Source organism: Pteropus medius, unplaced genomic scaffold, assembly GCF_902729225.1.
Source record: "Pteropus medius unplaced genomic scaffold, Ma_sr-lr_union100, whole genome shotgun sequence".
Classification (NCBI taxonomy): domain Eukaryota; kingdom Metazoa; phylum Chordata; class Mammalia; order Chiroptera; family Pteropodidae; genus Pteropus; species Pteropus medius.
This window is the reverse complement of record NW_024346667.1, coordinates 20,777,401-20,802,883: the sequence shown is the minus strand read 5'-3', so window position 1 is coordinate 20,802,883 and position 25,483 is coordinate 20,777,401. Positions and strand designations below refer to the sequence as shown.

Sequence of the window (25,483 nt, the reverse complement as noted above, 5' to 3'; positions counted from 1 at the left end):
GAAAACATAAGAAGTGCTTAACAAAAAAGGCTAACATATTACAGGCGATCAATAAGTGTTACTAATTAGAAGAAGCAGTACCCTCAGCCCTACTTGGAGTTAGGTGCCTATCCTCCAGGCTGCTGCAGCAGACTTGAGTGCAGCGGGACCTTCATCGTGTCATACGGGAATCTAACATTTGTCAGTGCCACCCTGTCACTCCTCGCCCCACATGAGAACTCTTCTCACAAGGATCATGCCCCACCCACGCTGGCAAAAGCTAGATGTCCAGTAGGTATTTTTGCTCAATAAATACTAACACAAAAAGAGATCAAAAGATTGAAAGAAAATGAAATTAAATAAAGTCCTGGTAAAATCAGGTCCTGGAATAAATAAACTTAACTATTCCCTGGGAATCATGACACTCATAGGTCAGCCTGTGATTATGCATTCTGTATATCTTAAATTTATTTTATGATTAAGACCTTTTGTTATTTATTTACAGCTGTCTCCGGGTATTTTCATGCAAAATGAGAAGTGAAAATAAGGACTGGTAAAGAAGATGATTCACTAGCTTGAGCTGCAGTTGGGATAACAGGGAATCCTTGCAGTAAGGAGGCTGGATTCTGGATACTTGATAGAAGTAATCAATTGGAAATTTGTAGAAGAGAACTACTGCTATCAATCACAGAAGTTTGCAAAGGACAGCAAGACTTCTTTCTCAATTCTGAGAGAGGAGATATTCTCAAAATAGAACCTGTCTACAAATAAATACAGTAAATTCCACAAGAGGCCATCAAGCTTAACCTAACTGAAGCCAATTATTTTATCTGTAATTATACATGAACCTATTTTTGTACCAAGGGATCATGGCTCTGTCTGGAATTTCCTGTTAGAAATTATTAAAAGATACATTTTTTTACTTCTAGCATCTAGATTAGAAAAAAACAGGGGTTTATGTTTTCCCATAAATAATATTTGTTTCCTCCTCGATTATTTATTTTATGTTGGGTTAAGCTCTGAAGTGTAAGATTGTCCTATGGCAAATTAAGAGATGATTCAAGCCACACAAATGAAAAGTATGTTTTATTCTTAATGCCAATATCTAAAACAATGCAAACTACTTTAAATCAGTAAAAATTATGGTTTAATTCTAACGAAACAGACAGAACATGAAATCTCTTCATTAGTTCTATTGATAATAGTCACATTTTTAAAAAACACTATGGGGGACAATCACTATGCATCCCCAGCACCTAGAATGACGCCTGGTACATCATAGGCACTCAAAACCTGCTGCATGATGAGTAAGAGATACTATTTACCATAATATTTTCAATAGTCCTATGCATAAAGATTATGAGAAATAATGTATATTATGCATGCATGTAAACTCTGTGGGTGGATAATATTTTCTGTTTCAGAAATGAGAAATGTTAACTTTCTCAGCTTGCAAAGCAGGTTAGATAGAGACAAGGTTTGAAGACAAGCCTCTCTTACTCATACATCTCCACCTTGGCCTCTCTACCATAATAATGACTTAAGTAGGTAATTTGTTAACTGGCCATGAAAAGCATCATGTCAACTCTATATTGAATTAATCAAATTAAATGATTTAAATAACCCTCTTTACTTTTACAGATACAGAAAAAGGGGTAAGTTTTCCTTGTACAAGCCATACTTTGAATTATCTCAATAGCTCAACTCAGTTTCCACAGTCAAGTGTCAGGTTCATTGGCTTTTAAACTTTAACTTTTCATGGGTCTTACACGCTATCCTCCACTCAGTCTATCATCCTACTATTCTATGCTTATTCTTTGGGAAGACAATGTGACAGTCCTTTCACAGAATTATCTTTGTTTCTGAGCAGACGCAGAGCTATTTCTGGCTGGGGAACACCCACATGACTCATGTAGAATGCCTGCTCCCAAGAAGTGGCTCCGAGGATGGCCCTGCAGAGAAAGCCCTTCGTTTGCATTAGAACACAAGCCCTAGTTGCAGGGCTTGTTCTCTGGGACTCTTGCCTGGAAAACAGGCATCGCCCTGCTCCACCCCTACCTTGTAGACATCCAGCTCTCCGCACTGCTGGTCAAAGCGCGTGTAGAGCGCGTTGAGCATGGTTATGACCTGCAGTGGTGAACACTGGGAGCAGATGGCAGTGAACCCAACAATGTCTGAGAAAAGCATGGTGACGCTACTGAACTTCTTGGCTTGCACAACTTGCCCTTGCCACAGCTGCTGTGCCACCTCACAGGGAAATATAGAGCAAAGAAGATCAACCGTCTTCTTCTTCTCCTCCTCCAGGGCTTGGTGAGCTTGCTCAAGGGTGGCCTTCAATTTGCCCAGCCTCTTCTTGAGCCCGTCTTGAGCTCTGGCCTGTTCTCCTATCAAGACCACATCCCTCAGAGCATTATGAATCGGGATGTCTGAGAGATAGAGCCCCCGTCCTGTAAAATCTTCCAATCTGTCCACACAAGGTGACCCCAAGAACAAGATCGCACTGGATTCAATGATGTAGATCATTTGGCCTTTGAGATCCATAACCTGTGAAGCAAAGGAGAACTAATTCGTTTTTTTTCTAAGTTAATTAATTAATTTGTTATGGCGATATTGGTTAACGAAATCTGGTAAGTTTCAGCTGTACGTTTTAACAGTAAGGCATATGTATGTATTTACATTGTGTGTTCAATTGTTGTGGCTTATTCAAGTTTCCAACACCTTTTTGAGACAAAAGAAGAGGAAGCAGATATAGTAATATTCCTTTTGTACTAAACTTGTTTTTTTTCCCTACCTACTGACAAAGAAAAATATGCCCTCTTACAATTCCAATTTGCATGTCTAAAATGCATGCAGACATTTGAAGAATATGTTGGAGGAAACTCTACACAGAAATCATAATTTTCAATGTGCAGTGCAAAAAAATTCTCGTTTTTAGGCTTTTCTCACTAAGTGGCAAGCTGATACTTTTGTTACTAAATTTTTTTGATAGTAGCAGCCAGCAGAAATAGTGTACCAACGGTGCCTTGAAAGAAGTGAGGCTTCAAGTGATCATCCCAGATCACAAGATTTACTTTGATGAGTGTGGATAAATATTCATATTTATGTTCACTGCAGCAAAGACTCAAAAACGACCCAAATGTCCTTCAATAACAGATGGTTAAATAAGGTAGACGAAAACCTTGCAATGGGCTATACTACACAGACCTTGAAAAGTGAAAGAGACCTATACGTAATAACACGGAAGGATGCCCAAAATATATTGCTTAGTAATAAAAAGGAAGTTATACACAGTATTTTTTATTTTTAAACAAAAATATATGTAACTAATGTTTTTGATTTTTTGCTGCAATGGACATTTTTAAGTATTACCAATTATTTAAACATTTAGCTACAGAATTTTTATGACAAAAAAAGTAATAAAGCTGTTATTCTTGGGAACAAACGGTGAAGCTGCTGGGTTATGCATGTCTAAAAGTTATATGCATCATAAGCCTCTATAGCTTTGCTTGTACTGTCAGCTATGATTTAGCAAACCTCTCCGAAGACTAAGTAATAACCAAAGTTCTCTACCATGAGATGACAGAACATTTTCCCCCATTCTCTAATAATGAATCAAACGAGTTATTGGTTTTTCTCCATGTATATTAAACATGACTTAAAAATCCACTTAGTTCTGTCCTGTAAGAACCACATAGTTTTTGTTTGTTGTAGAACAATATCTGCTATTATTCCAAATTAAGCCAGCTATTTGATGATGATTGAAAACATATATTTATATACATACTTTTCTAATTCAGTTGTAATTACTTCATAAATATTTTAGAAGATAGATTGTATTCAGTGAATATTTGTGAAGCGATAGTCCAAGTAAGCAAGGAAATGAATTCAGAAACGATCTTGTTTTAAATTTATTCCAGTCGTAAAAGTATTCTATAATTGTTTTAAACCTAAATGTTTTATCAAAATGTTTGAAGTGATGCATATATTTGTTCCTTTTTGTTCCTGGTCATTAAATATGAAATTATTTCATATTCAAAATGCTGTTATCTTTCTCTTACCCTTGAAGATTTCTTCACAGAGTTATCCCATCTTCTCACTCGGACTACAAACTGCATATTCAACATAGTCATGATCCCGCTAAACGTTTGGTTGATTTTTGGAGTCAGAATTTCAAAGTACTCTTCAAAATTTGGCTTTCCTTGAAAGTCCCTCCTGTTCATCAGCCTCCTGATGCCATTGCCAACTTGCAGAATTGTCATATCTTTGTCAAACATGAAATGGAACGGAAATGTCTTGCAGAAGAGAGATGCGGGAATGACCAGCGAGGACTGTGGTTTGCCCGGGGACAGGGATGGTTTGGTGCTCTTGACATGAACGGAGTATAACAAATAGGGCTGATTGACAAACTCGCCACCATCGTTGCGGAAGCAGGAAGGCATTAGCGACACTTCTACTTCGGTTTCGTACAAGATGTGAGCAGCTGCCTTAATGACGCCGGGAAGAATCAGGGACGTGACCCTCTTAGGGAAGAAATAGTAAACATTTAGGAAATCGTTATCTTTATCCAGGCAGAGAATGGAGGCGTCGTCAAGCTTGCCCTTCTTTTCTGCTTCTTGGCAGTGGCTGCTCTGTTTCAGAAGGGTGCTGAAGCTATTTAAAAAATCTTTGAGGGTTCCTCCAACCACACCCAGGATGTGTTCATCTTCCTCATAACATATTTTAAAAAGTTCTTCACCGAGAGATTCTTTGATGATCTCCACTGGGACCCCTGAAAGCAAAGAATACATTTTCTGCCATATCAAATGTGTCATCTTGGCAGAGCTATGCTGTTACTACTATATTTAACATGGTTTTATTTGATGATTTAGTTCTCTTTATCTATGGTAGTAAGAGTTCCAACCCAAATTAACCGTCTATAGTCAAATAATCTACATAGATTAGGTACTAAAATTCTAGTAACTTTGAATAAAAATCTCAGTTAATTAAAAAAGAATGATCGATTCGGTATAATACACAACTTTTTATGTCCTTTAAACTTAACTATAAATGAGCTATTGAGATTACAGAAAAAGGTCCATTTCCAAAAAAGTTCTCCTACCTCGTTAACAATAAAACCAGTGCATCTCTTTCACCCTCTCAGAGCCTCCAGGAGTATAAGCTTCAGACACGAGAATTAATTTGAAATCACTAGTCAGGAAACTCAATTATGTCATTTTTCTTTAAAGAAGATTAAAGTAATTTTTTTTCTGAGTAAAATAGCATTCTTGTTGTTTAATGTTACTCAAATGGATGTTTGAAATATATTATTTACTTTCTACAACTTCTTCCCTAACTTCCTTTATTCTTTAAACTCTGTGTACTACATTTCTCATCTGTAACATAGGAAAAACAATAGTCCCCTCTTCACAGCACTATTGTGATATGTGGAGAAGATGTTTAGAATAGTGCCTGGCTCCTAGGAAGAGTTCAATATCAACATCATCATCATTAATGTTATTCAATTCTTAATATCTTGTACTTTTAGAAAAATTTAACCTGTTATTCTATCTACTAAAACTTTGAAAAGGAAAGTATGACGAAGTTACTATATCCTTGTTTTTCTAAACTAATTATTAATATGAAAGCACTGTTAAGCCTTTTTCCCATGATTGTTTACCAACTTTTAAAAAAATTCTTTCACTTTGTTGAGTACGATTTTTCACGCATAAGCAAAGAATGCTTAGTTTAACTTCAAGATCAAAGTACATAAATGTCTGAGTCAGCTTCCCATGCAGCTTTATCTGCTTTTCAGCAAATAAACATTATAAAAAGAAGAAATGTTTTAGGTCAAACAAAAATATATAGTATAAAAAAAGAGTTCGTCTTTAGGTCAACACAATATACAATATTGAACACTTCATATTGGAAGTCGCCAAATAAATATAAATATTTTAGGAGAAAATATTAGTTCCGGAGTTAAGTATTTTCTACTAATAAAAAATATTAGTTTACAGGCAAAATATTAGTCATATAAGTATTTTCTAATTACATACACTTAAACAATTTTATTACCTGCTGCAAGTGCGTGGTCTGCAATTATATTTTCAAAGTCTTCTCTTTCCACAGATTTCCTGAAATTATTTCAATATTTTAAATTATAAACTGACGAATGCTAAAATTTAAGATTATAAAATGCAGAAATCATGACAGAAAAGAATTTAAACTACATTTTCTGTAAAGGTGAATCGTGACTATTAAGTCTGTTACAGGAAAAGAGCAGTTACACTTACAATCCAAAACAATGTTAGAAACCTCCCAAATATACCTGATTTAGAGTGTTTCATCATTTTTTATGACCTGCACTTACCTTTTAGGAGAACTTTATATAGGATAATATTACAAAGGCCTGCACTGGCAGGAAACCCGGAGTATAAAATGGGCCAGAAGGAGATGGTTATAAAGCAAACCACTGTTTTTTTTTTGATAATCCAACTGAGAAGAAACACCTACATATTGATGGATTTCACTTTTAAGCATCAATACTTCTTTCCTAAAGCAAATATATAGTATACCCTGCTTTCGAGTTTTAGGTTCTATATATTTGACTTTCAGACATCACTACATTAAACTGTTATCCTTGATCTTGTGTAAAAATTAGTAACTAAAGAATTTTATTTTTTATTCAATTACTGCATTGGTGTCTATTGCACAGTTTATAATATAGTGGCATACATTTTGATTGATAGACGGCTCTGACAATTTCAACTGGACAACTTGTCAATTCATGTTTGCCTCATTATTTTGTGATGATTTCTGATAGTGATGATTGATTATGAGCAAATTTGCCAAGTTACCAAATCATATTTAATAGACACTCAAGTTGTATTTGTGGTTCAGTTTACCATTAGACAAGCCAAGTTTAAAAACAGGCATAAATCTAAAATTCTAAACAGATTTCAATAAAACATGATATATGTAGAGAAGCTTCAAAAGGAAATATTTCCAAGAAGGAAAAGTGTTCAGGCTACTTAATAACATAAAGGCATACTGCTTATAATTATTTAAAATACTAAGTGGAAATATTTTCTTATCTAAATTGGTTGCAGATCACTATATGATATTACCTAGAATGATTCCAGACATCCCCAAAGCCCTTGATATATATATTAATTTATTGAGTTGACATTAGTTAATAATAACATTATATAAGTTTCAGGTATATGTCCTTATAATACAGCATCTGTATAATCTATTGTGTGCTCACCACCAATATCTAGTCTCCTTCCATCGCCGAAACCCTTGATATATATTATTTTATACTAATCAGTCTTTAGATTTGCTTCTTTTTGTCATTTAAGCAATTTCTATTTTATTCTAAGCAATAAGAAAAAATCTGCTCAGAGAACTACAATTCTGCCAACTCCTAGCACTCATAATATGAGATGTGAGCAAAGCTTATATATAGTGAGTCCAAATGGCACATAGTGCATTTCAAAATAAGTTCCATATCTGAACCTTCAAAATAAAATAGAGAGGTGTGATCTTACATGTACACCAGCAAATGTGTGTGTGTACAACACACACATACACACACACCCCAGCCACGAGTTCATACATAAGGTGTTAACAAAAGGTCCTAGAAAAAGAAACAAGTAACCCACAGAGCTATCAGAATGGCTGTACTAAAACTCATTCACTTAAATAAGAGGTGGGGGGAGGGGGCTCCTGTCTTTCTTTCATGCAGGGACTGTTTATAATTTAATAAACTGGTTTTTGTTTTTTCTTTGTTTTTGTTTTGCTTTTCAAGTCACTTAAGATAATAAGCAGTCCACACAAAAGGAGTTAAGGTGTGTTCAGCAGTTGGCAACATGAGAGCAATAGAAATGGCAGCTTCTTTGCCAAAAAGATGGGGAGAAAAAAAAACAGAAACAAAGAGCATACCCGAGAACTGAAAAAGCAAAGCAGAGAGAAGCCATTTGGCATATCAGCAGGCACTCTTCTGAGAAAAAAAAGTCCCTCATTTTATTTCAACAACTTAATGATTATCACTAGGACAATTTAAAAGTACGGTCAACTCTAAGAAATCAGGGTAGTAAAAAATTTGTCAAGATTTCCAAATAAAATGATTTTTTGTTTGTTTAGTTTTGAGATTTTTAAAGAGATACACTGCTGGGAACACATCCTAATGGAATGCCTGCATCTATCTTAGGAACATTTCAGGACACAAAGCCCTGAGAATAAATTTTGAGTAGACCCGCTGCCAAGGACTTAAGCAGACAGACACAGTAGCTCAGCTACAATGACTTGTGGGTATCTTATCAGCTTGACTGAGAATTAAGGTCAGAGGCATTCTGGAATGCTTTTCATATCACTCGTGTAAACAAAGCTTCTGGCAAACACATGGATTCACACTCTCTTCTTCTGGACCTGTCTGTGACCCCTTCTTGGCAGCCTGCTGCCTGCAGTCTGGGACCAGCTAGTCAGCAAGGAAAATTAAGCATAGATAATCCACAGAATAGATTATTCACTCATGAGTTGTAGAGAGATGAATGAATTTATAAAATATTCCTGACAATGGTATTGGTTTGCAAAACTTCAATGTTCAAGTTTGTAAATCTGAACTCAAGTATTTATTCTATCATTTACAGATGAAATAATCCTTAAGATTTCAGGGAATCAAAAACAAGGCCAAATCAAGTTATCCACAGCAGTAACTGTGCCAAGATATACTTGAAAAATTGACTCTATAAATCAGATTTTTAAAATTATGTATTCAGCCTCTACAGAAAGCTTTCTTAAAGAAAATATCAAAGACAGAATACAAGAAAAAGTATAAACAAAACTGATATTCACCCAGTGCACACCAGTGAAACCGAACTGGTTATGAAAATACTGAAACACACGCCTAAGAATGAATAGTTGCCGTCCCAGACCCCCGAGTTACCTGCCTTAATACTTTTTCCATCTCCTCCTGATGCAGCAATTAAAAGTTTAACCTGGGGAGCAGGGTAGAGGTGGGGGGCAAAGTTGGAGAAAGGAGGCACTGGGACCCTGCTCCAACCTTCTAGCACATCCTTCAAGCCAAGAGTCTGTACTGAGTGCCTGTTAACTTAACATGCCTTACCTTTAAGTATTTTAGAAATCACCCCTTATTAGAAAAGAAGAGGTCTACGGAAGCTTGTTAAAAGCAACAGTAGATGGCAACACGGTTAAAATCACGGGCTCTGAAAAACCCAGGTTGGAAACTCAGTTCTGCCTTTTCCTAAACCCCTTTAAAATCTTAAACATTTTATGTAAACCTGAGTTCAGTGGTGCATGAAATGTGAAAAATGAATGCACTCACTTTCGGATTAGTGGCAGCTAAAACACAGTCCCGTTTCTGGCACACCGCGAGGATGCGAAACATGCTGCCCCTTTCACTGAGTGTTGGTTAGAAGCAGCAGTACCAGTGACAGTAACAGGAAGTTCACACAACTAAAGTGGTTCAATTTACCTGCTGTCTTTTATTTTGTGTTTTGCCAGTGTTCTCTGAAGTGCAAGGTTCAGCCGCTCAAACTGAAAATAGAAAAGAAAGGTTTAAACATTCCATTAAACAATAATAAATTATTTGAAAATATATATTTTAAAAATTCGTCCTGCAAGTTTCTTGTGAAGAGGCAAATATGTTATTACTTTAATAAGTGTCATGAATTTACACTTTGGAAAGTGGAACTGGTTTTCCATGGGTTTCTTCAAATCTGAGAAGAAACAACAAGGTCAGATTAATTTGAGATTGGACGTGGACTGTGGCCCACAGGCTCTGTCCTCGGTGTGCGGTCTCACTGACGGCCACAGAACAAGGTCAAGCTGAGCCGGAGTCCAAACAGAAGACTCCAGTTTGGTAATGTCAGGTCTCCCATGAAGGAATCCCGGGCATCACTTTCTCCGAGTCAGGAAATCTCCTCGGAATGGCTAAAGCCAAGAGAACCCGCTCCTTTCACAAATTCCGTGCCCAGCCACGCCAATGACTCTCCACCCTTAACTACATATTACTGTTTCATGTGTCATTTAGACCTCCTGGTCTGGAAAACTCTGGAGCTACCCTCTCTTCCCTCTTCCTTTTATCCCTTAAATCCAATCTGTCACCAAGATCCTTGATTTGAAACCAACCTTGGATTTATCCTTACTTGTACTAATTTCCTTTCTTTGAACTGGTAGTCTTCGCCAAATACTTATGATTTTACTCCCTTTGATTGATGTTTGAGTATTTCATGAATTTTCCTGTACTGTAAGATATTTGTATATAAGTCTCCATACTTGTAAACATTTGTTGATGATCTATTAATCTTTTTAACAGCTCGTTGTGTCAAACTAGTTAATAAGAGGAAGCAGAGCATGGTTAAGCAGTGCTGCCGAGTTTTTATTTTTTTGCGCTTCATTTAGAAATCATATGTATTTAATGTATATATATATAACTTAAGTCTTTCTGTAGTTTACCCAGAGGAGAGTGCAAAATTTTCTGGCTATGTTCCAAGATGGGAAATTCCTTTCTCCTTAAGAACTATTTATATCTCTTTTAGAGTTTCCACTGGTCAAGTGAGGCAGTAGAGTTCAGCAAAACAGACCAAGCTTCTGTTTTAATAAGCTATGAAAAGGACTTTCTGTTTTAATGTGCATTATAGAGCTTAGAAAAGAAATTTGAAATTTATTTAAAAATAATGCAAATAGAAAACTTAAATTTAAAAGGTAAAACAACTTCTCTGACCTGTTCAATAAGGAGATACATCTGCCTCAGAATGAAACAAAGGCTGGTGGGAGACTGATCCAGTGGGCAAATTCTGAGCCAGGTTCTGGGGACCTACATGATAGCAAGGGACAGGATGCCTGGCTGGGGAGAAACACATTCGGGAAGGAAAGTACGGGCACATTTCTCAGTGTTTTCCGTGAAAGAAAAAAGGTACGTTAAATTGAAAACTGTAAATGAGGTAGATAAGCCAGGGTGATTGAAAACCTTGACTTTCTCAAGGTCCTTGTACTTTGTAGACAGTTACTCTGGCAGTACTAACACCAGCATATTCAGGTGGTTTAAAACCCATGAAACCATGGGTAGCTGTGAGTTCTTTCTTTCTGCAAAGCATATTCACGTGGGCAAAGGGGTCGTTGCCTTTGTGCACGAGCTTTCAGTTTTCCTTCATGCATTTGCCACCTCCCACTATTATCATTATCATTATTATTATTATTAGCATTAGCATTATTATTATTATTATCTATGTCCTCCACTATAGTAGAAACTCCAAAAGGGAAGGAAATACCTGTTCTGTCCACCACTCTCTGTCCAGTACCTAGAACAGTATTTGGCCATAGGAGATGGTTAATATATATTGAAGTGAATGAATAAATGACACTCCTGTCAGCAATTCAGTTTTGAAGGCTTAATCTATAAAACTATGAAGCAATAGAGCCAAGTACAGAGGTGTTACTCTTTTAGCTTGTCTATATATGAGTTTAGATCATTTGAATTAGATTTGTTTACATAGCAATTGCTGCTCTGACTAGGAGCTTCTGATGGGCAATGAGAAAAGACAATTCATCTGATTTTGCCACGAAGAATTGTTCCTTCCTCCTCCCGAGTTCTAGTGGAGACATTGTTCTCTCTCTCTTTACCTCAGATTAAACCCTCAGGTACACTTCTTGACCTTTCATTTCCTTCTCACTCTCACCAGAAACTTATTTTTCTAGTGTTTTCCACCTATCATAAATGCTGTCATTGTCAGAGGGGAGGAGAAATGGTCCCTCTTCCCATTGCTGGGGTTGGTGGCACACCTGTATTCCTGACTTTGCATTTTAAATCGGAATTTGTTTTTCTAAAGGAAAAAGCGTCGAAGTCCTAGCAAAGCTTTAATAGCAAACTTTAGTGATATTATGGGTTAACAGACTTATATCTACTTTCATCATATACCACCCATCCTCTGGAAAACTGTTATTAGTCCAAAACAAAACCCACAAGCTTTCCAGGCAAAACGTTTATTGGTAAAGGCCACTGGTGTATAGAGTTTCCTGCCTTGGATCTGTAGCTCCCCTAATATATCCTTAGCCCAAATCCTGGGATGACGCAAATAGACAATACACCATTGGCCACAGGCAGGACTCAACGTTAAGTGAGACCTGTCATGCACAGCCAAACTCAGAGCTTCATGACACAATCAACCACCACGTGATTGCTCTAGGAAAGTCAGATACTCCACATCCCAACAATTCTATACGTTGATTTTTAGTTTAGTGTGGTATTTTAGGACTAAATCCAATATTTTCTTCAAAATTAGTTCCCTGCAATCCAAAACATATAAATAGTGTGTAGTAGTCTCCTGTAGATTTTTAGTGCCCAGCACTCAAACTCCCTTTTATTTGGGAAAGTCTCCAATGTTGAGTTTTGGAAAAATGGGCTCTGCTTACATCCATGATCCTCAGACCTTGAAGTGTTGTGGATCATGGAATTTCTGATTCACAGAAGGGGGCCTGTCCCTAAAAGTAAATAAAGTGTTGCTCTCAAGTTTGTTTCTCTTGACCATTATCTTTTGATTTGATAAAGGATAGATAGGTATTCATTGTTAAAACAAGTACTTTTCTCACAAATACACTATATATTATTAATACTTCAGGTATAATTGCTATTTGGCCTTATATTGCTATGAACACTGAATGGAAGTTCATTGGTGTAGTTTAATTTTTTCAGTTGATTTTCAACTTTTCTGCAGTTTTTAATTATTTTCTACACCATAGATAGTTCAATTCATAAGGATAAATTATAATTGTTTCTTTTTTTCTTCTTGCAACCCCATATGATAGAACCCACTTAGAAACTTCAAGATTCTCCTCAGATCTTCTTAGTCTCACGAGTTCTTTGATTTGGGGTAAAATCATTTATCTAAGCTTATTTGATTCAATTGATTCAATTTAGTTAGTGGTTTCTGACGTACTACAACTGTGGCTAACACCATAATGCAAGCTCCTAAAGACACTATGCCTGAAAGCCTGCAGGATTATTGGAGAAGAATAACCATGAAAAATGTGCAAACAATATTATAACAGAATTATGAATGAGATTCAGAGAACTTTCCATCTCTCCAGTTATCTCTTTTACTTAAAGCAAGTGGCCTAACTTTATGTGCCTCAATTTCTTCAAAGTGAAAAGTTTGCTTTAGAAGACCAACAAGACCCTTCTAAGTAAGCCCTACTATTCCACAACCTTGGAATGACATCTCCCACTTTAAATTTGCTAAGAATAATGAATGTTAATACTTGCCCCCCAATTAAAAACACAAATTGGGGAGTTAAATCTGATTCTCTAAAATAAGAACTATAATGCTGTCATATGATATTTTGAGTGTCTTCCTTTGGATTACTGATAGAACTGAAACTAAACAGTATGCTAGAATTAAATTCGTCTACTTAAAAAACAATTGGAAAAAAAAGTGCTATTTAATTAAAGACATGTAGACATTTGGACAGTTGATGAAGTAATCTAGATTATTATTACCCAATTCAAATGCATCCAACGTTAAGACATTCACTATTATAAGGCAAATGGCCTCAGTCATCAGAGAAAGTTCTAGTCATTAATGTCAACTGTACCCCTTCTGCCTCTTAGAATTCTTATAGCCTTGCCTCCTCTGTCTCCAAATGATGGTACAGTCAAATCTTAATGAACACTCCTATGGGTTCACAAACAAACAAACAACATAGATTATTCTAAATAAAGACAAAGAAAAAAGTAAAATATTATTTATACTGGTAATCAGAATGTTTTTAAAAGAGCTTCCAATATGTGTATGACTTCTACTTTAGGAATTCAAAATTAGTCAAACAAACTAATGAAGCCAACATGGTAATGACAAGACTCAGAGGAAGCATGGAGGCTCTCCAGCTTCCCTATGATCACCATCTGTTTGACTCCAGGCATCTCACTCTGTCCTTGGAAATGAGAGTACCAACCACCTCCCAAACTGTGATGCCAACCGACTCCTTGACAAGGGCTGCATCCCTCACCCCAGCCAAAGCTTGCTGCCTAGTGTCTAACGTAGGCTGAGAATAATTAAATATTTCTATTTCAGAGGGCATTAACCAAAGTACTTTTGAGTAATATTATACTTGAAATAAATTCCTTCAACATTCTGTTCATTCCAACTTATCCATCCTTCAAGCTTCAATTCAAGTCTCTTTCTTCTCAGTCGCTTGAGCCCATATTGTTTGAAAGCAGTAATTGCTTGCTCTGCCCTTCAAAAGCTGTGTGACTCTGCTCAAGTTTCTTAACCCCCCTAGCCCTTGCTGGAAGTGAGACAAGAATGATCTTTGAAGTTCCTTTCATTCCTAAAAGTCAGCACGTCTATGTGTGGTTCTTCTGTGCTTCTGTGCTGAGTTTCATTAAAAACTATCAGTGCATTACGATAGCTGGAATCTGATCATACCAATGTCCAACCTCATGAGTTAAGTGAGTTTCTATAAAACTAAACACTGATAGAGTGAGGAAGAAATCTTGAAGACTTTCAGCTGCTGTTCTCTTTAGCCCTGCGAGGGGAGGGGGCTCTCTGCATGCCCCTTCTCTTCCTCAGACATTTGACCTAATTAGGTATATGCCCTATCTCCAGAGTTTTCTTAAAGGTGGATTAACAGAAGGTGCACCATACCTCAAAACAGCATTAGACTAAGCCAGTCACAGATGTATATCTAACAACACATAGGTATTGGCAACGACAGCACCATGACCCTGACCCAAAGGAGCAGATCAAGCCTGGTTTGAGTAGAGACTCCAGACTCACAACCAGCAAGAAAAGAGAGATTTCCCACCTCAACGAATTGTCAGGGAATGCATGATGCTCTCTGGAATGAAAAGAAGAAAATACTACAGAAGATAAGTTGTTCTTCAAGGAATTTAATTTAATAGCTAACTATTACTGGACATTTATGGTATGGTAAGAGCTATGGATTACTTTCTTCACGCTCATTAAAACTCCAAAGGGTAGAAATTGTTATCATTTCTATTTTATAGATAAGATAGCTGAGACTAAGGGGGTTAAGCAGTTGCTAAAAGCTTGTGAGAGTGCAGGAAACTTCTGAAAAGAATTCAAGATCTTAAACATTTTTAATTAAGTTTATTGAATTGACATTGGTTAATAAAAGTACATAGGTTTCAAGTGTACAACTCAATAATACATCATCTGTACATTGTATTGTGTGTTCACCACCCAAAGTCAAATCTTCTGTCATCATATATTTCACCCTTTGACCCTTACCTACCTCCCCCACTCTACCCTGTTCCCTCCGGTAACCACTAAACTGTTGTCTGTGTCTATGAGTTTTTGTTTGTTTGTTGCTCAATTTTAAATCCCATATGTGAATAAAATCATAAGGTTCTCAACTTTCTCTGTCTGACTTATTTTACTTAGCATGATAATTTTAAGATCTTAAATGTTTTAAGATAAACACAACTTAAGAATATGATTGTTTCAAAGGCATGTTTTTATACATTTCCAGGAAATAGTCTACATCTATTACAGCCTTGAAAGTGAGAAAGCAAGTGCTTACATCTTCCTTCAAAATACATTCTTTTACAATCTTCAAAATATCAGTAAAATCTCTAAAGGGCAAGCACTTACCTCTGGGAAAATCAGTTTGCAAATGCTCTCTGCCAAAGTGTGGAGGTAGACACGGCTCCGACTGGTCTTTCTTTGAGGAATACTTCCTTGTACATTCTTTTCAGGGACGTCCTGACAGATGGTCAGAGTGGCTGTGCAGCTCTCAGAGCTTCCGGCTACCTCTTCTGCTGGCTCTTTAGGGACCTGCCCTGGTGCCAGTAAGGAAAAAGGACATTCCCCTGTGATCTTGAGATCCTTCAGCTTCGTACAGAACATGGTGTTGGTGGCCTCGCCCTGTGTGGATCTTGTCCTGGTGAGCTGTTCTTCTTATGTGGGACTGACCAATAGAAGCCACTATCAGATCACGGACACTGCTGACTGGGGTGTCTATGGGCAGCAAAAAGAACAGAAAGAGGAATGACTTTATACACTTAAGAAAACAGAAAAAGACAGATGTGAAAAACCATACAGTCATATTGTATTTTCAAATAAAAAAAAAATTCTGGCAGAAATGTCAATTTTAATATGGATGGAACATTTAGTGAAGAGCTTTAATATGTGTGCATTTAGTATACTAGTAAAATATTTGCTTTTAATATTTTAATATTTTTCAAATGGGATATAATTTTCTCCAAAGTGTCCTTATTAGCACAAACTACTCATGTCCATTTTTATAACCCATTTGGTCTAGTTTGATTCCACATGAATAGACCTATGGTTTTAAGACAGAAGCAAAGTCTAAATCTGTTTTATTAGGGCTAATACTACTACATCCTCATTATGCTGTCATTACGATAACTGAAAAAGCATAAACCAATGTTTCCCAGACATAACTAAATATACATATACACATATATTTGATGCCTAAGTATATGTTTTCAGATCTGAAATATTGACTTTTATATATATAAAAAAATAATAATTGAAATGATTACTACAAAAGACATTTGTCTTGAAAGTCGAATAATTTTAAAATATCGTCAAATTGAAAAACAATATTTTTTCAAAGAACTCCTGATCCCTAAAAACATGCCACTAGATTTTTAAGGGCCTCTGGATCCGAATCTAGATAACACTGGAGTAAACCAGGAAGGCCTCTCTTCCCAGAGGTCCACTGAAATCATACACAGGGCCATTTCTGCAAACTTTCCCTGTATTTTTGTTTTTGTTGATGTTGAGATTGTGAATCCCCACATAAATCACAACTCATTTATCATTAGTTGTTCATCAGTGGAACTGTCTGGTTGCGAGTTCAACCTATGCACAATGCTTATGGTCTTGATTAGCTGGGTTCGCCAACTATTTCTATTCTTGGAAAATCAAAAACACAAAAGTGTGGAAAAGAACCCATGTGTACTAACCCCTACTATGTGCCTGGCACAGTGCAGAGAACTCTGTATTCACATCTAAGCCTCGTAGGAGTCGTTTAATCCTCATAGCAACCATATGACTCAGGTATTATTATCCCCAAAGGGCCAGAAGTTCAAAAGTTTAGGTTGTTTTCTTTCATTTGAAGTGAGTGACGGCGCTAAAGTTCAAATATAGGTCCCTCTGACTCGAGTCCATGAGTTCTCTATTAATCTTCACTCATATTACCAAATTATACTAGTTTTTAAATAATCAGGCTTAATTTATAAACTAGGATTAATTTATCTTTAAGATACGGCTTAGAAGTTTATATTAAAAAGAAAACAACATAATTCTTCTGTTCATTGACTAGTGGCATTTAAATTATCCAGGATAAAGCCTTATACTTCAGGTTTTAGAACTAGAGTTCAATTATTTTTTTTTCTTTTCTATGCACCTCAATACTTTTAATATGTTCTTAACATGTATAAGCAATAGCTTGTAATTTGTCACAGATAAGTTATCTGATAAGTTTAGGACAACGCACAATGCATTTTCTGAAATGAGAAAAATAAGAAAGCTGAATTCCACATCTGACAACCCTTGAGGTGTCACTGGATATTAAGTATGAGTGAAGATTATGGATGCTGACAGGCCAGAAGAAGCTGTCAGTACTTTCTGTTACTTAAAGTCATACCCCAAATCTATGATCACATGTAATTTATGAATCTTCCAGAAGGTACAAGGAAGATACTATATATTCATGAGCAGAAAACATATTCTGTTAGAGTAGAATAGGGAGCTCTCTATCTCAGCAGACTACTGAGTGACACAAAGGTGATTTGGTGATAGGTAGAATAGTTACTTGGATTCTGGAAGACTTAAAAATTTAAAGCTCTCCACTACATTTCTTTTCAGACTCAATTCCACAAAGATTTGTTTCTCGGGCTTTGATGTATCTCAGCATAAGTCTGTTACTATCTACTGATTATAGGATGAATGTAATCAAAGTATAGAACTGCTTCCTAAAATAAATTATTCTGGTACATATTAGAGTTTTAGAAATGTGATATAACATAGTTTATGATAAAGTCTTCCATTAGCTTAATCTTCTCATAAACTCATATTGAGTTTAGGGAAACTCAATATTTTTATTCTGATCTTCCTATTCAATCTCATTGCAGCTAGATACGACCCACCAGTCAACCTTCCTTGAAATTCTCCTGTATTGAACAGTATTATAATTTCCAGAAAATGTGCCTAACACTGTTTGTTATTAAACTAAGAACAGCAACAGGAAACAAGTTGTGCTTACTTCAAGATCAGTTAAGTGTTTAGTCTCATTAAATCACAAATGTACAAACAAACTAATGAGCATTCTTCATCTGTTCAGATGATGAAATTACACCAAGAAACAGATGCACACAGTGCCAATACCTTGGAAACCTATGTTTGTCTGGTGTTTGCCTGCCAGGAATACAGAACGGTCCCTCAACTCAACCAGGGATGTGTTTTCATGTGTAACATTAGCAGTAGCTTCACAAATGACTTGGTCATTTGCTGAATCCAGTACATAAGTGGTTGTAGAAATGCTAGAAACATGGTAAAGGAAAAACAAATTAATTCAAGTAATAAATTTGGTGACAAAGCCTTGGCAAGCCATGGGATGTATGTTCCCAGAAACTCGGAGAAATATTTGCCATTTCCAAAGTTGATGATTAAACAGCCTCCAAATATACTGAATGTGCTCTCCCTCTTGCTAGTAAGTGATTAACTGTTTCAGTGAGAGTAATGACCCAGGTACTGACCTCATGTTAATAACCAGGGTGCCTTACTGTTTGGGTAAAGGGGTGCTCCATCATTTAAACTCTAGGAGGTAATTAAGCAAAAAAACCTTGTTTTCCACATGTAAAAAGACCTGAGGTACTCTCTACAACAGCAAGTAATAAAGAGTAGATTTTAAATCAGATTTGGGAGGGGTGAGACTGCTAAGAACTAAGTCTCTACAGCAAAAACAAATACTTATATCCAATGTTCAATATCAGACTTAGCACCTGGCTGTGCCCAAGTCTGTGGTTAAGGAGATATTAGTGTTTTAAGATGAAATTCCAAAGCCCAGATTTTTAAGAGTAGCTGAGAGAACTTCAAAATAAACTGCCTTAGTAAGGATAGTTTGCATACTCCAGCACAGATTGTAACAGTCATTTTTATAAATAAATGTCAAGAAAACAGCTTAATTTTCAGGTAGATTGAAAATCTAGAAAGTTTCCATTCCTCCAAAATTGGAAAAAAATTAAATAAATCACATAAATCAGACTTTTAAAATATGTTTCTTTTCACTTAACAGTAGGAAATATTTACAGACATTCCCATTGTGATATATCAGGAAAGCAGGACAAAGTAGCAGAAAAACTGGTGAGGATGTCCAAGTCTGTCCAGCAGTAAGTTAAGAAAAAGGCAGGCAAATAAATGTCAGATCTCTCAGGCCATCACTCTTCCCTAGCTTTACCACTATCTCTGTTTCCCCATATAGTCACACTTCTGATAAGATCAGGCCTTATGTGCTGTGTTCACTTCCTTAAACAACATTTATTCCTAAGACTTCAACTCTCTGGCTTTTGCTTCCATTCTGTTACTGAAACCCTCCTTGCTAAATTCAGCAATGAGCTCCTAAAAGTTAAACTTCAAGAATCTTTTGACTCTTAACATGCCATTTGCATTTTCTTTATCATAATCTCCACTCCCACAGATGCTCTGATACACTCAACTGCCTTCTACTTCATTCATTCATTCTTTTGTTCACTTTTCATTTATGGATGGCTCTGTGTGTCTGTCAGGCATTCTTCTAGATGCAGAGACAGAGTGAGCAAAGAACATCGCCTACCTTCCGGAAGTTTACAATCTGTCAAGGAAACATTCTGACACACCAGGCCAAGTGTGACATGTGCTACAAGAACAGGAGGCACATAGGATCCAAATACAGTCCCAGGAGGAAGAGACATTTGAGCTAAACTGTGACCCCGAGCCAAATAAAAAGAGCTGCAGAGAGAACAGCAGGCTTGGAAGCCAAGACAGAGCTAGTCATGTTGTGGGAACTGAAATGACCCCAGCGTGGCAAGGGCATGGGGTCAGGGAGAGCAAGGTGGTAGTAGTGAGGTATGACACAGGCAGAGGTCAAGACGTGGAGGTTCGGTAAATCTTGGTAAACAAATTAAAACTCTATTCTAACGTCAGTCAATTGAATGACTAAAGAGTAAGAAAATGAACAGATTAGACTGAATAATTTTTAAAAGTTTATTTGGAATGTAGAATGAGAAATGGATCAGGTGGCTAATCTGGGTTGGATTAAGAGTGACTCTGAGAATGAAAAAATAGATCAAGTCCAGTAATATTTCAGCGAGAGAACCCACAGGCCTTGACAACTGACTAGACATGAGGACTGAGGAAAAGAGAGGGCACACTCCACTGGCTTTGTTTCTCAACACCACGGCCAAAGAGTCCAGAGCCTATGGAGAACAATCAAAATGGTCCATAATACATTTCCTATGACTTTGGCTATTTAATCATAACTAACTAATCCAACTCTCCTATGCAAAACTTCTTTTGGAAAGCAATCCCTCCTTCTTCAAGAGCCCAGACATGGGAAAGCTGACTCTCAATTTATATTACAGAGTAGACCATTCACCTTCCCAACAGACTGCATTTGCATGTAAGTATAAGGTATATGGATCCATCTTCAAGAAGAGTGGAGGGTGTTTATGTTAAATTTTTGTGACTACAGGGCCTATACTGGCAACCTTCCCAAAACAAAGAGATCAGCTCTAGAGGTGATGGCAACCTCACTTCTAAGGACCAAAAATAACAGGAATTCCCCTTCTCCTGATAGCAACCGCCTCACTAAAGCTAAAGTACCCAACACAAATTATGTTTAATAAACTACATCGATTCTTTATTAACAATACAGTGAGTCTGATCCACTGTACTGAATAGATTAGACTAAATTTTAGGGGGCAATTCCATGACACCTTTGAAGTAGCAGCAATGTTTAGTATACTCCATAACAGGGAGTCTTTAAAGAAGTAGAATTTTGTGATTCTCAGTTTTTATATCAAAATGTTTACAGAATGTTTTAAAACTAATTAAAAGACAAAACCTTTGGGACTATAAATCCTACATATCTATATTTTTAAAACTATAATGCGATAATCACCGAAATATGAATATATGCAGTTAGTATGTATTTAAATTAAATACAATTACCACTTTTGATAGGTCATTCAGGTCATGAGAAAATCAGATCAGTATTTCAATATTTTGTTCCTGAAATATAATAAACAATTTCTTGTAGCTATTTCTATAATTCCCATCATAGTTATATTGCTAAAGTACTTCCTCACGGAGACTTAATTATTTAAAAATATATTTACTGAAAAAATCATTATTATAAAAGGAGTTAAGGGAGAAAGGTAATTCTTTTTTACCTTATAAAAAGCCATTGTGTTTTTATCCCTTTTCAGATAAATACTGTGTCTTTCTGAGATGTGAACTGGCTCATACACAATTATAAACAGGGGGTTAATGTACTGTAAAGTAGCAGCCCTGTTAGATCCCCGTCCACACCATGTTCTTCCTCTTAGCTCAATTTGACTGCATGTCCTATTTTAGAAGTACTTATTACAGTTTTCCTTTATTTCTCCTTGTCTCCACAACTCAGCAGGCTCAACACCTTCTGACAGTCCCTTCCCATCAAACTACTTTTACCTTTTTTTCCTTAAATTAGGCCTATAAGTACTGTCATACTGTCTTCATGCTCAATCTGTCTTTTAATGAGCTTATATGTGTTTAAGGATTGTTACTGTTTTTGTTAATGCTCATAAGTGTTGATTGGTTTCACCCTAACACATTTTCTTCCCATAAGTTCTTTTATTTTTAGTGCATAGTTTTGCAGCATACAAGGATTTTCAGGAACATATTCTTATTTACATCAGAAATGCCTGCACTCTCAAAAATGTTTGATTCAAATCTGCAAGTAAGGTGAAAAGCCTACTTAACTTCCTGGGACAATCACCCAGTCGGTTACATTCTCTAAGACTCTACAGATTTAGTCATGGCTTAGGAAATTTAACGTGATGAAACTTTTAAAATGAAAACAAATCCACTATGATTAAGTAATTGGGCTGGTCAATAAATTTCACTTAAGTGGCATAAATGAAACTGGTGACTAGTGACATCATAAATTTCCATTTTCTCTTCTTTTTAACTCTGGCCAGTCAGGAGGTCCTGGAGGCACATCTTTGACTTCATATACATGCATACACAGATATACACTTACTTTCCCTCTTCCGCAATAATGATTTTTTTAAGCATCGTTCATTTACATACATACACATACGCGCTGAGATGAGCTCACCACCTCGCACCACCACGCGCAGTTATGCCTGGAGGCAGCGGGGTGAGTAGGGTGGTACAGGGCTCAGGCTCTGGGACCAGACAGTCTGTGTTGGCTTCTTGCCTCTACCATTTACCAGCTCCATGACTTCGGTCAAGTTCTTAACCTAATTTTAGCTCAATTTTCTCTATCTGGAAAATAGGGATACTAACATCAAGTGTCTCATACATGTGATGTGAGAGTAAATATCAATAAGTGTAAAGCATCCAGTATGTGATGAACAAATGTTGACTATTACAATCCCAGTTGACCCCTGAACAATACCAGGGTCAGGGGAACCGGCCCCTGTGCAGTTGATTATCTGCATATAACTAGTCGGCCCTCTGCAATAGCGGATTCCCAACCTCCGATCAAAAACACTGTACTGCTTAGTGTGACACTGGACAAGTTTCTGCACTTGACTGAGCTTCTGTTACCTTACCTGCAAAATGGTAAAATGGTGATAAGACAGGGATATGTGAAGAATTAGAGAAAATATAGGCAAAGGCATGCTGCAAGAGAATCGCTGACAGAAGTCATTAAACAAATGATTGACAAATGTATTCCATCTCAGAGAGATTCAGAAATGTATTATACTTGAGACACTTTTTTCTTATCACTTTTCAAAGCCAGGAGAACTCTGATATATAGTAGGTGCTTGGTGACCTACAAAAATAGAAAACGTTCTCCACTTGAAGAACATTAATGCATACCAAGAAAGTAATATCTTTGTCAATAATTAGGGTTTCTTTTAAAAACTTACAAAATAGTAGAGTTTACAGCACAGCCCAGGGCAGTAAGATTCTATTTTGGTTTTATCACATGTAAATCCATTAGCTAATAAGTTGCATGCCAAATTTCTTTAATAAAATATCAGAATAAAAATTGGAGGACTTTGCGAGATTTTAAATTTCTTTTTCTATTAATTATACCAAAACTATATAAATCAAACAAGCTTTTTGACATTAGAGTACATACTGTTGTTTATAAATCCGCATTGTTCCAAACGTGGAAATTTTTTAAAGAAAATAAACTCATAACAATCAAGCTGAAATAAAAATTCTGCAGTATCTGATTTTCTTTTCCCAGAATGCTAGATTGGCGAATGATTAATATTTGTTATACAAAGAATCCTGTCTCCAATCACTGCTTTTATAACTAACTATTCTCAATATTGATTCTGTGTTAATTTTTTTACCTATTTACCTTCTCAATGTTTACTTATTGCATAGAAAGATTTAGGTGATGGGCAGAGAAAGGTGAGACACTAACTGGCATGTTAATTTTAGTATGTTTGTGAAATTAAGATAAGTCACCCAGAGTCTGATTAAAATAGGAGAGTCTGACAAGACTGAAGTGGATCCTGGGATTGACTGTCACACCTGTGGAGTTTTTGAATTAACATCTGAACAATAAGCAAATATCAAGGTGGCCTCGTCCTTGATGGGAAAGAAGGGGTAATCTTCCAAGCAATAATTCACTCTATGTTAGAAGAAAGTCAAATTATGTGAGCTGTCATATTTGGAAAGAAGATTCTGGAAGAAGATACAATAGCAACTCTCATGATTCTTTTATTCCAGTCTTCAAAACTTTTCCCAAGGTCCTTGAGAAACAGAACAGAATAAAAAAGCCATGAAAACTTAAGACTTGTAAGCACTGCTGGGAATAGAACCTTACTTAACATAATCAGAAACAAATTAATCAAGAAGTGTAGGCCTGGCCACACAGAAAACAACAGAGAGACAACCAAGGAGAATAAGAATAATCGTAGCAGTGTTGGAGGCACAGGCAGTGGAGGCAATACTTATACTGGCCCAGGACTGGGAGAGTCAGACAAAGTGAAACCACCACTGAGAACACTAGACACTCAGGACCCTTGAAAGTAGGGAATGGCAAACGATGGCTTATGGTCCAAATCCAGCCTGCTGCCTGTTTTTGCCCAGCTCGCAAGCTAAGAATAGTTTTGACATTATGAAATGGTTGGATGAAAATCAAAAGAAGAATATTTCGAGATATATGAACACTATATGGGATTCAAATTTCAGCGTCCATAACTAAAGTTTCATTGGAACAGAGCCACACTGACATTGTAAGAAATATATTTTTGGTCTCTGCCCACCTTCCTTCTTTGTTTCTTGGCACACAGCTCTTAAAACCCTTGAATCGCCAAAGTGATAAGTGTCCTTCCATGTGCTAATGAGGTAACAGGAGGCTGGGGGCTCCTGGATACCCTCAGGATGGGGCCTGGTTGCCAGAGAAATCATCCAGGTAATTAGAGGGTTGTATCTTTCCATTCCACCCAGATCTCTGGGGAAGAGAGACAGGCTGGATGCTGAATGAATCACTAATGGCCAGTCATTTAATCAATGGTGTCTATGTAATAAAACCTCTATTAAAAAACACCCAACCAAAGCAGTTTTGGAAAGCTTCTGGGTTGATGAACACATGGAGGTACTGGGAATGTAGTGTGCCCAGAGAGAGGGCATGAAAGTCCCAAGCTCTTTTCCCCATACCTTGCTTTATGCATCTTTCCCATCTGGCCATTCCCAATTTGTGCCTTTTTGTACTAAACCAGTAATCTAATAAGTAGTTTTTCTCAATTCTGTGAGCTGTCCTAACATATTAGGAAAACCCAAGGAGGATGTCCTGGAATCTTCAATTAATAGCTGGTTGATCGGAAGTATCAAATGTTTTAGGCTTGTGATTGGCATGTGAAGTGAGAACACTCTCGTGGGACAGAGCCCTTAATCTATGGGATCTGACACTAAATCCCAGTAGACAGTGTCAGAATTAAATTAAATTGTAGGACGCTGGTGTTAGAGAATTGCTTGGTGAGGAAAACATACACATTTGGTCTCAGAAGTGTAATACGACAGTAAAGGAAAAACAGGACTTTGGCTTTTACAAGCTCATTTACTTTCCTATGGCCCATGGCTGCTGCTTTTGAACTACAACAACAGAGTTAAATAATTATGACAGCGACCACATGGCCAGAAAAGCCTAAAATATTTACTATATTGTTTTTTATAGAATCGGTTGGCTGAGCTGTGCTTTAAGAGGCCACGTAGGACATCATATACATTATCTCATTTAATCTGCACAGCAATCCTATGGGGAAAGCAGTGAGAGAGAGAGAGAG

General features: G+C 36.7%; 1 protein-coding gene across 10 annotated transcripts in view; it reads right to left on the bottom strand.

The window, feature by feature from the left end:
• The window catches only part of GUCY1A1 (guanylate cyclase 1 soluble subunit alpha 1), a 51,768-nt gene that overhangs the window by 13,348 nt on the left and 12,937 nt on the right, over nt 1-25,483 (bottom strand). For 9 of the 10 annotated variants that reach the window (XM_039876210.1, XM_039876211.1, XM_039876206.1 and 6 more), the window contains 5 exons: nt 15,591-15,956; nt 9,452-9,513; nt 6,031-6,089; nt 4,038-4,747; nt 2,038-2,523 (listed from right to left, as the gene is read on the bottom strand). In XM_039876210.1, the coding sequence (XP_039732144.1) occupies nt 2,038-2,523; nt 4,038-4,747; nt 6,031-6,089; nt 9,452-9,513; nt 15,591-15,845 (1,572 nt within the window). In that variant the 5' untranslated portion in view covers nt 15,846-15,956. Of the gene's footprint in view, nt 1-2,037; nt 2,524-4,037; nt 4,748-6,030; nt 6,090-9,451; nt 9,514-15,590; nt 15,957-25,483 lie in introns of those variants that run through there. The other variant, XM_039876214.1, reaches the window with a different exon arrangement.